This window comes from Lissotriton helveticus, chromosome 5_1, assembly GCF_964261635.1.
Source record: "Lissotriton helveticus chromosome 5_1, aLisHel1.1, whole genome shotgun sequence".
Taxonomy (NCBI): Eukaryota; Metazoa; Chordata; class Amphibia; order Caudata; family Salamandridae; genus Lissotriton; species Lissotriton helveticus.
In genome coordinates, this window is record NC_136065.1 from 1,560,913,929 (window position 1) to 1,560,926,159 (window position 12,231).

General features: G+C 44.6%; 1 protein-coding gene across 8 annotated transcripts in view; it reads left to right on the forward strand.

Annotated features, from left to right (window-relative positions):
* Positions 1-12,231, forward strand: part of SOX13 (SRY-box transcription factor 13) — a 259,045-nt gene that overhangs the window by 227,855 nt on the left and 18,959 nt on the right. For all 8 annotated transcript variants that reach the window (XM_078644662.1, XM_078644660.1, XM_078644664.1 and 5 more), the window contains 4 exons: positions 224-333; positions 2,191-2,293; positions 3,298-3,441; positions 3,668-3,884. In XM_078644662.1, the coding sequence (XP_078500788.1) occupies positions 224-333; positions 2,191-2,293; positions 3,298-3,441; positions 3,668-3,884 (574 nt within the window). The remainder of the gene's footprint in view (positions 1-223; positions 334-2,190; positions 2,294-3,297; positions 3,442-3,667; positions 3,885-12,231) is intronic.

Here is a 12,231-nt window from a genome sequence, read left to right on the forward strand (position 1 = left end):
CTGTTGTTGTTATATTTTTGGGTACATTGTCTGTTCTTGGACTCACTGTTAATTTTGGTTGGTGTCCATAAAAACTGTTACATTGAACTTATGAGGATTTGCGATTTCAGATGACGTTGTCAAGGTCTGCTTATACCCTTTGCTAAAGCACCAGTATTACTGTGCGTCCTTTTAAAGCATTGGAATGTGTAACACATTAAAAAACATGTTTTACTATTCACAGGATTTCTAGGGGAAGGGGACGCGATCACCAAAGCCATTCAAGAGGCACGCCAACTACTACACAGCCAGAATGGAGTACATGACAATTCTGCAGTCAACATGCATCGAAAGGTGAGAGGGAATAGCAGACTGGCACAGTTGCAACCCCTGCTGTTTCATTGGAGACCTACTAACAGCAATGTCATTACACCTTAAACCTGATGGACTTCTCTTCCAAGTGCTTTACTGGGCGCCCCTTAGCTCATACACGTTAATCTCGACCTTCATCACGCCCCGTAATTCCAGGACAGGAACCAATATGCTGCACTGAGTGCCACCAATAGCTCAGACAGTGCAACTCTATCTTAAATTATCTGATCTCGTGCTCGACAGGGTCTAGAACTCATGCACAGTTCTGCCAATACCACCCTGATCCTGACCTTCTGGGTGACATTACTTTGAATGACCCACATCTTTGCAAAAAGGACTTTCACTCTGATAAATATATATATGGTATTCAGCCTACTCAGAACACACTGCCCTGCCGGTGGACCTAAAGTCTGATCTGTATCACCCCTCGTTCTTCTAAAACTGGAACCACAACCTGTCAATTCATCAAAACCAAAACCGCAGCAGCCTCTACTATCTAGTACAGAGACTTTCACATTTCTTTTTCCGGTGCGCCTCAAGCCTGACCTACAGATTCCCCATCCTAGTCCAGTATTTGGATGCCTTGAGCTCTGACAGTCTTTGACTCACCTGCAGTAGACCCACTTATTACATAACTGAGACCCCCACACCGTTTTGTCAATGCTCCTCACTCCTGACCTGCAGCTTCTGCTTCTTTTCTGTTGCTGGGATGAACACACAACTCTTTCATTGTACCTCAGCTCTGACCTGTGTTATGCTTTGCTCCCCAGTACGGGGACTTGAAAACAGCTCTGCCAATAGGTTTCAATCCTCACCTGCAAACGCTTTGCAATTCCCATACAGGGACCAACACTAATCTCTGCTACTGCACCTCTGTCCAGTCGTTTAGAACTTAATGCTAGCCCACCACTCAATGCTAGCCCACACAGATGGAAGTATGCACCTCATTTTTGATCTCCAGTACCCCCATTATTTCTGTACTAATCCTCACAAAGCTGTTTCTTTGCATCTCATGCCTGTCCTGCATCACATGCAGTACTAAGACTCAGAAGCTCTGCCACTGCACCTCAAACCTGACATACAGCACCCCTTATATTGCAGCATAAGGACCCACTAAACCATGTTAGTGCACCATGCCGTAGCTGACCTGCAGCACCCTCTGAAATTCTCCTACTGAGATACACATACAAATCTCCCAGCCCGCCTTATGCCTAGTATGAGCTCAATCTTGACCAGCAGCAGCCCCTGCTATTTGAGTACTGATACATATAATAATATGAGCGACTCCTCTTCCTTGTATTCCACTGGACAGTTCTAACAATAGGCCTTGTTAGTGTATATGGATATGTTTGTGTGCTTCTGTATAAGAATGCTTCTGTATATGTTCTTCACTTTCTGCATGTGCGCATCTTCTTTCAACTTCTTCCACACAATATACCCATTTAATCGGAGCATAAGGTCTAACCCAAACCTGAGTTACAAAGCACATACGGGTATCTTTTGCTCCTCTCTTCGGGTAACAATGAGGACGTGCTCATACAGGTAGCTCTTTTTCTTATCAATGCACATTTGCATCTGTGTTTGTTAATGTGCTTTTCTGTATGCAAGTACATACTGGTATGTGCTTGTCTTTACATTTGTTTACTCTTGTGTTTGAATATATGTGTGTGTGTGCATGTGCTTTGTATTTCTACATATTTATTCAGATCTGTGTGTACATCTATATAGATGTGCCTATGCTTGTCTGTATGTGTACTCCTTGACGTTTGTGTACCCATTGCATGACTAAGGTTGTCCATCAGTGGTAGTGACCTCACCCTGTTTTTAATTTTCCTGCAGGAGCGACTCAGCATGGACTCTCCCCCAGCGAAGGAACGAATGGATGAAGCCTCATCACACCAGATGGAGGATTCCTTGTTAAACTGCAGTATGGATGGTGATGGTAAAGAGCTAGACCAGTTCAGGACACGTACACCTATAAATTGTATACACACAGCACACTACACACACATACTGAGATTGTATCATAACACACTTTGAACATAGGTATCACTATGCATACAGGACACTGGAGCCCACATATGGAGTGGGGAGGAAAGGGCCAGAATTTTGGGTTGGTGTTGGACACTTCTTTTAAGAGCTGCCTGTGCTTGTGACTCAAGTGGGTTCCATTTCATTGATGAAGACATTTTTCTACCATCTCATTAGTTAAAATGCATGCATCGGCCTCCCTCGTTTGACATTGTACTAGCCCCTCCCCACCCACAGTAGGATTCCTTACACTACTCTATACTGTGTTGGGACGCATGCAATGGCATGAAGTACTCTTTCCTTGCCAGAGCCCCGTCACTGCTCATTTTCAGCCCCTTGGCACACTACGTGCTTCACCATTAATTTGCCCAATCAGGCCAGATCAATCTCGACCTCACCCTTTCCTTCTAATCATCCCTTCCTTCTTTTCACATTTGCTTGAGGCCCTAAGATACTCTAGTCAAAGTAAGAAGTCCCCTGCCACAAATTCAGGACAGACTTTTCTCAAAAGCAAGCCTATAAGTAATATTGTTACTGGGGAATTCTGGAAAAAAATAAATTCGGTCTACTAACGTGAAAGAAAATAAATTGTTTTTGTACTGTTGTAAAACAAAATTAGGAAGTAACAAATGTTAACCTTCAACAGACACCAAGCCATACATGTGTTGCCTCTATATAACTTTGACTTTAGGTGAACTGTCTTGAGGGTCACAACATAAAAGTAGCTGGAACACCTGGAGTAAAGTCAGGGCAGGGGATCACTTGGTGTGGGTGGCAGGTAAACTGTGGTGTAAAGAGTGTCGGCCAGAGAAAGTCTGGAAAATTTGATGAGGGAAGACTGCATGTGTGGCAACCAGTGATTCAGTCCAGATCTTGGAGTTTATTATGGGAACTAACTCACTTGTTTCCCCACAGGTTCCAGACACTTCCCTGAGTCCAGGAATAGCAGTCACATCAAGCGTCCCATGAATGCCTTCATGGTCTGGGCCAAGGATGAGCGGCGCAAGATCCTGCAAGCCTTTCCTGACATGCACAATTCCAGCATCAGTAAGATCCTGGGTGAGTCTGGACATACTGAGTCTTCACTTACCGAGCAAGTAAAAGGTTCAAGCTGCATGCGCTTGATACTGGAATCTGCAAGGGGGAATGGACTACAAGCACAATGTTTAGTGTGCTTGGCTCTAATTTGCACAGTCTACATTGAATGAGTACGAAGAAGATCCTGGGTTATCTGACTGCTGTCTTGTCCGGTTACTGATTATGAATGTCTTTAATCCTGTGGCAGGCTCTCGCTGGAAGACTATGACTAACATGGAGAAGCAGCCGTACTATGAGGAGCAGGCTCGGCTCAGCCGGCAGCACCTTGAGCGGTATCCCGATTACAAGTACAAGCCCCGTCCAAAGCGCACGTGCATTGTGGAAGGAAAGCGGCTGCGAGTGGGCGAGTACAAGGCACTGATGAAAAACCGAAGGCAAGACACAAGGCAGAGCTACGTCATATCGTGAGTACCACAGACACATTTACTTACACAAACGTTGAACAGATTCATGCCCCCTATTGTTGCAGCATTTGGAGAAAAAAAGACACAAAGGCACTTTTAATACGGATGCCAATTTGGTGGCCCACTTAACCAGAATTGGGGCAAAGCTGTTAAGCAGACCTTTTATAAGGAAGGAGCTAAAAGGTCCAATAGAAATGAGGCTGGTGTTTTATGTAATTTTAATAAGAGCATCAGATCACGGGCACCTCAGTGTTTACACTCGTCTGACTCAGTTGCATCACTTTTCACAGACTTCTACAACATAACACAGACATAGACCAATCGAGAAAGACCATTTATTTCTGCTATTAGAATAGGTAGCGGGAGTGAAAGCCAAACAAAAAATATAGTAAAGCGAATGGTGCATTTAGATACCACCCTAATAACCAGAATACACAGAATGTTGGTGCCAGTATTGGAATCTGCGCCATTAAACAGTTAGATTTGTGCATAGAAGCTTTGGAGCGTAAAGATGGATCTTTCATATCAGGCTAGGGCAGAGGTGGCTCCAGTAAAGGAACGTCCACCTATAAGCAGTGACTCACCTTACCTCCCATCCTGTCCCCCTGATCACACATCACCTGTTGGAGGGAGAATGCAAGTTCTCCCCTCTCTGGAAGGAAATCACATCAGAACAGTGAGTTTTAGAAGTGGTTTGCCAGGGCTTCTGCCTAGAACGTCTCAAAACCCCTCCCAACATCCCACCATGCAGACAAATCTTTAGAAGTGATCATCTCTACCTTCTCGAGGAAGAGGTACAAGCGCTTCACCAGAAAGGCGAAATGGAGAGAGTGCCTCCACACTAGCAAGGTGTCCGCTTTCTTTACCTTCTCCTTCCCAGAACAACAGCTCTCTCAGGGCTATTTTAGACCTTTGGCTTCTCAATAGATACATCTTGTCGAACATTTCAATCTGACTGCCCTTGAGGATGTCATCCCTCTGCTCCAACAGGGCGATTACATGATGGCACTTGATCTCAAGGACACCAACTTTCACATATCCATCCACCCTGCATACCGCTGGTACCTTCATTTGTGGTAAGTGGACATCACTTACCGATGGATACTTCCTACCATAGATTCATCACTATTAGAATATTCTCTAAGTGAGTGCTGTATTCGATTCGGATGTTTTTCATTGCAGGGCTACCACAAATCAATAGGTGTCTGTGTGCGGCTCCGTGTTTGCTTCGTTCTGCCCTAGAATTAAAGAAAGAGGGCCGCATCTAAGACTTCAGTTGCTTTGTTTCCACCTCTGCAAATGCCTATCCAGAGCTCCACTCCCACTTTCATCAGTTTTGACGAACCCACCACCCCCCAAAATGAAATCTAGTGTATGAAGAGAACAATATCTCCTCCTAAAATGACTGGCTTCAAACCATGCCGTGACTTCAGAAAACAAATGGCAGTTACGAATGCACACAAGGTGTGTCTGTGGTGCTTGGATTTGGCCCACGACTCAAGTTGTGCGATGAGCATGCCCTTATGCACCCAAATGCAATCCAGGTCTGCAAAGCTGTATGTCTGCGAACACAGGAAGAAGTTACAGGCCTTGTCTAAGTCTCACTCCAAGAATAGGATATGGACCCGCTCTCAGGGCCGCTCCTGCGAGAAGTTGGTTTTACGGTCAAAGTCCTCAGGTAAGTCGAAGTTCTGAAAAAAGCAAAAGAAACCAAAGCAGGACTCGACTCCCTCCCAACATTCTCAATCTAAAGAGGAAGTTGCATGCACATAAATCTCGCACCCTAATTGAAGAGCTGATTCCAAAGTTGATTCTGATGCTCCCCGTGTTCCCCAAGCCATCGGCTGATCTGCATATCTTTGGTACACTTCTGCCTCCCTCTAGTGCGCCTTTGGACCCTAAGGATCCAAAAGGCCTACTAGTTAGATAACTGCAGGCAGATTTGTACTGTGGATTGTCTAAATCCCTCGGATCCATCAGGGGTTCAGCACCAACTCTGGTGCAGACTTCCACCCTGGCTCCAAGACTTATGTCGGTCCCTCGTACATCGATGCCAATGACACCGGAGGAGAATCTGGTAGAGACTCAGATTTCTGTCCCCAAACCGGCTTTAGCTTGACCCCAACCAAGGTTGCACTCTAAATCCATAGTGCACCTGGTCCTTTTACAACCGAAGTCTGATCCACTGAATTCACTATGGCAGACGCTCCACAGTCTTTTTGGCTCCAGCTCGGACTAAAGCTTGCCACCACTCAGAGATGATGAAGTGATTTACCCCCATTATGTTGATGACAACTTGTATTTGGACTTACAGAAGGCCAGTGGACTTGATGCTTCCCGGGAGACCGATTAACATTTCCTCTTGGGCCCTCAACATTAGTGCTTCCTTCGCTGTTGTAATGAGACAAGCAGCTGAGGTACTGGACCTGCAGCTATCTTCAGTTGTAGTCAAGACAAATGTCCTTACTCAGGTTTTGCAGCTTGGGCTAGTCTCACATGAGACTTCTTCTGTTCAGTGAAGCCCTTTTTGATACCTTAGCGGGCACTTGGCTGAAGGTTTTGTTCGTGTCCGGTGATTAGGCAGGTTGCCCGATGCGATAGACCTTCTCGTAGTGACCCTGCTTTGCTTTCACAGCATCCTACTCTAGAGAGTCTGGTGCTCCAGGCTTCCAGCAGCAAGGTGAACCACAATTAGTTCCCTGGGATCCTCTTAGCACCTCCATCCCAGACAGGGAGTCTAAGACGATGGAGGCGTTCTAGATACAAATATTCTCCTTTGCCAGCTAGCACTGAGGTCAGCCAATGTTGTGTGTTTATTGAGGCGATATACACAGGCACATTGGGACATGGACAGTGAGATTCTGAAACAATTTACGGCATCACCAGGTCAAAGTATCCACGGTGGTAAAAATACTTGATTTGTGCTGGTCTTGATACTACAGACTCGCTTGGACGGAGCACCCCACAGTCCCCCCCTCCCTCCGTTCTACAATGCGGCTGACGCGGGGCGGCAATCCGCGAAATCTTGAGCAATGGCAGTTGACTCCGTTTGATCTACCGCCCGAGATTCTGGATGTCATCATTGCTGCCAGGTGTCCATCTACAAAGTCCATTTACACTGGGCACTGAGGCATATTTGTGGCCTAATTTGGAGTCCGCAAGACAGACTCATTTCGAGCAAAGCTGTTGGATGTTTTATTGATTGTTTTGCCTGAGTCTTGTGGTAGGCACTACTAAAGGTTATTTGCCTTCCCTTCCAGCCTTTTGTAAATTGCCGGACCAGCTGTCCTTGTTTAAATCAGTGGTGATGTAGTTTATTAAAGATTTACCACAATGCTCTTTTCCACACCATTTGTGGAACCTTATCATGGTATTGACGTTTCTCATGTGTACTCTCTTCGAGCCGATGCGCAGCTGCTTGTTGTGTCTTGTGACCTTGAAGAATCTTTGTCAAATCAAAGTAAGCTTTATTCGATTTTGAATTAAAATCATAAAAGCATTCATATGACATTTATACATACAATAATAAAAATGACATGTACATAGTCCTTGCAAGTGAGAAAAGCTTACTAAATCCTTAAAAACATTTTTCATAAAAAATTCATAAGAACAATAATTAAAAAACAAGCATTTCATTTAAGGGCCTGGGTGGGCTGCAGCAAGAGGGACAGTTAATACATTGAGTTTCTAAATGTTATAACGGATTTTAGAAAGCAAGAGACAGCATAAACAACATGATTTTCTTCTAGCTGTAACATTTTCGTGTATGCTGATCTACATTTTCTAACCCCCCAACGTTTGAGGAAGGGCAACAGGAATTGTTTCCTGGGACACGTATATAGCTTGCAGAAAAACATAATGTGAATATTGGACTGTGACGAAGTACTGTCACAGGGACATATTAGTTTCGGGGAGGATCAATCGTTAAGGTTAGGCAAAGTGACCAGGCGGAAGAAGGTGCCAAGACGAAACCGGGTCAACAGCATTCGAGGATAGGGATTTTGTACCAGGACGAGGTAAGCTTGTAATCCCTCAGTCTGGTAGCTTAGCACTGTGTTTTTAGCTTTTTCAATATTCCATCTAACAGTTTCTAAGTGGATGGTTATCATTTTTTCCAGTGCTAGCCTAGTTATCCCTTCTAGAGTTGTTGGATTATCAAAAAATTCTGGATGTCCTAGTTCGGAAAACATAGATCTCACATGAGATAACCACTTAATATTGGTTACACTGTCTAAAGCCAAACAGTCTTTAATGAGATCTCTATTAAAAACAAATTCCTGTGTAGACCAGACCTTGTGCCAAAGCAGGATGGGGGACATCTTGATGGTATCGCTAAGATAATTGACTCCTACCTCGATGTGTGACATAAATGTGGAGGAGTTTTTTGCCACGCCCAGTAGGTAACAGATAAATTGATTTTCACAACTTTGTAGGGAGTGAACTTTCTCGATGCCCCAGATGCCTGCACCATAGGTAGCCGTAGCTACGCACTTTGCTCGGTAGTTCTGGATTAATTCTTTAATCGGTTTACCACCAATTTTACCGGCAAAGGCGCGCAGCGCACCTATGGTTCGACTGTAGGCCAGCTTCCTGGCAGCTATAGCCGCCTTCCACCGGCCCCATCTATCAAACAAGATTCCAAGATAACAGAATTTATCTGTTATAGCTATTTTGTGATTATCTAGGAATATGGTACAGGGGGTTCTAATAGTCTTCTGGGTACAGGACATCGTGAAAGTTTTAGAGATGTTTACTCTTAAGTTTCTTTCCCTCATGTAACTTGTGAACCTGTTAACTGCGCGCTGTAGACCACTTTTGGTCCTAGACATGATAGCCGCATCGTCGGCATATAATAAGATGGGCACCGGGGAGCCATTAACAGTGGGATAGTCATAAGGCAGGGTTGAGAGAGTCTGGCCAATAGAATTAATATAAAAAGTAAAAAGCAACGGTGCTAAAATACAGCCTTGTCTCACCCCTCTTCTAATGTCAAATTTCTCCGAGCATTCCCCTTGTTTACCATACCTAACTCTGGCCCCTGCATCTTTATAAAGCTCTCTGATAAACATAATAATACAATCATCGATCCCTATTTCGCCTAGCGTTGACCACAGAAAAGCGGGGTCAACACAATCAAACGCAGAGCTAAGATCGATGAAGGTTACAAAAAGGCCTCCGCGTTTGGCATGTGAGTACTTAGAAATAAGTAGGGACAGGTTTAGGCATTGTTCTATAGTCCCTAAACCCTTTCTGAACCCGTATTGAAATTTGGAGATTACATTATGCTCTTCCTCCCAGAGTTGGATTCTTTTTAAAATTATTCTTCCTGCCACCTTCATAAGACCATCCAAAAGAGATATTGGCCTGTAACAGGTGGGGTCATCTCAGTTACCTTTTTTAAAAATAGGAACCACAATGGCATCCGACCAGGTGGCAATAAACCCGCATTGATTTCCCATATTAAGTACATTTGTGAGTAGGGGGGCCCAGAAGTCTGGCTCTGCTTTATAGACGTCCACCGGGGTGCAATCCGGTCCAGGAGCTTTACCTGGAGCACTTTCCCTGATCACATCGTGGACTTCCTGGACGGTGAAGGACAGGTCAATAGGATATGGGTTGACAGACGCATGCTCTAAAGGTCTATCTGTAGATCTAATTTGGGCTGAATTTTCTGTCCGTAGGCCCACCCCGTCTGATGGTAGGGTTTCCCCAGGGGTAAGATGATTGTACAGTTTACTAAAATAACTTGCCCACAGTTCGCCAGTAATGGCTATATCCAAGATGTTATCGTGATCCCCTGACTGGTACAAAGGTCTTACCACCCTCCAGAAAGCAGAGCTATTCCTTTGGCTTGAAGCCTCCAACAGCGACTCCCAAGCCTCCCTTTTCAAAATCTGTTTCCTTTCTTTGATATTAAGTTTATATAGTCTCCTAGTCTGGCGTATTAATTCTAAGTTTTTTGGGCTTGAGCGTAAAGCTCTTTTTAGTGCTTTGAGCGCAGTGGTACATTTGTTATCGAACCACCCATGTAGTTTTTTAATGTTCCCTTTAGGTATTCTAACCAGCGCATTTTTAATGGAATGCTGTATATTTGAAAAGGCAGCCATAATGGTAATAGGATCATTATTTTCATCTAGGCATGCCGAGATATCGGCGGTGCACGAAGAAAAAAGATTTTTAAGAAAGATTGCTGGTATAATCTTTTCCCATTTAACAACATATCCATTGACTTTGGTTAAATTAACCTCGTGAGGATAGGTGCATATGCCTGCCCTCCTTGGCCTATGCCCCATCAAATTTACACCAAAAATCAATGGATAGTGGTCACTCAGTGGCTCCTTCCCTATTTCCCAATGGGTTATGAACCCAGATGTAGTTGGTGTGATTAGGGCAAAAACTATCGTCGAGTTACAACCCCTACCATTAAAAGTCGGTTCAAAGGGAACTGGTGGTGAGCATACATGATTGACAAATGAAAAATCAAAATGAAATACAATATCGTTGAAAAGAGACCCCATCTTGGTGTGGGCGAAATGTATGGGACCCTCCTCCCCGTAATCTGACAGGCCACACAAACCTAGTTCATTTGACGGGCAAACAGTGCAATTGAAGTCCCCCACCCATACGATCAAATTTTCCCCTGTAGCTTCTTCTCCCAGTGAATTAATACAGCGCAAAATTTCTGCCATGGTAGGTTCCATTTCGTTGGTTAGCATATTATTATAAAAGTTCACCAAAACAATACTGTGTGAAGTGCCCCACTTAAAAGAAAGTATTTGGAAAAACTGACTGGAATGAAAATTGCGGACTTTCACATCCCCCGTAGTCGAGACATAGATACAGAGACCCCCCCTGTTACGGCCCTGAGTTGAAGGAAAGGCAGGTGAATGAAAGGTCTGATAGCCTAGTATATGAATTTCCTCCAAGAGCCAGGTCTCTTGAAAGCATAGTATGGCATGATTTTGTATAGTCTCTAGCCAGGGTTTATGGGTGATTTTATTTCCTAGGCCAGCTACATTCCATGAAAGTAAGGTATGAGGGCTGTTACTAGGTCCCTGACGGTTAGATCCAGGGTTCCCAGTTAGGTCTAGGATATGCGGGGAGTCAGTATGCAATATATCCATAATCACGGGTGAAAGTTGATTATGTGCTTTTAGGGATAATTGTTGGTGACTCCTTTCAGGGTATTTTGACGCTAGGAGTTCTCCTGTTTGTGGAGATGGCAAAAACCCTCCCCAGGTGTTTAAGGCTATTTCAGATGCCCTTGAGCTCACTATGTCATTGGGTGTTGGCTCTTCTTCTGGCCGGTTGTGGATGGATATTGATGTTTTATTTAGAAAGGAATTCTCATCATGCTCAGGGAGCGTTGCTTGTCAGTCCAGATCTTCAAGGCCTGACAAAGCATCATATCTATTAGCCAGCGGAATATGCCAATGGGGCACATATGCAGGCCGCGAGACAAAGTTACCGTGCCCCCCCAGGCACTAGGATTTCTTCTGTGTGGTCTTGGCCTCGGGATGTGCCAATGGGGTCTCCTCGGTTCGATGTTTATATCTAGTAAGGACGGAACAAAGGGGGGGCGAGAGGAGTTGTCAAAAGAGTATCCATCGTGCTGGGGTGCTACTAAGTGCTGGGGATAGAAATAACTCAGGTCCCTTGTGGAGAGATACCATTAGCTCCACGCATGTCAAACCAATCGGTGATGTGAGTTACCACCCTAAAATCTTTAAAGTTGATGGCAATCACATCGCCTGGGATGTCCTTTGGCCTTTGTCCTACCCACCACAAGCGCCTCACGTTCACTATCACCCCATCCAGGTGGGGGGGTAATGGTCTGTTATTTCTAAGCCAGTGCATGACCTTGTTTTTTAAATCATAATATCCTTCCGGTGTGCCGTCTGTGAGCTCAGATACACCTGTAAGTAGAATTACGAAAGGGGCGGAATCGGGAGGTAAGTCTATATGATTGCGGGTGTTGATGTTTCTCTGGGGGGGTCGTTCTCTAATTGGTTCTCTAGTTGTTTTAGCTCTATAAGATGGTGTAATCTTATGAACAGAGTTAGGTGGGCCCTCAACCTGATCCTGATTTCCGGAAGGTTTAAGACCCGTAGCCCCTGGATGATTGACGGATGTGGGATCTTTAGCTGGTTTTAACTGGTCTGGCCTCAGTTGCTTTGGTGGGACAGGGTCTTTGGCCTTCTCGTTAGTTAAATTTTCCTTCGCCTTATGGTATAATGCGGGATTTACCCTAGTTGCGTTAATTGCAGGAGTCGTTTTGTCAGGTCGCTCGCCTTCTTTAAGTAGGGGGTCCTTTAAGCTATCAGCTTTCATTTTGAGTGTTAGTTCT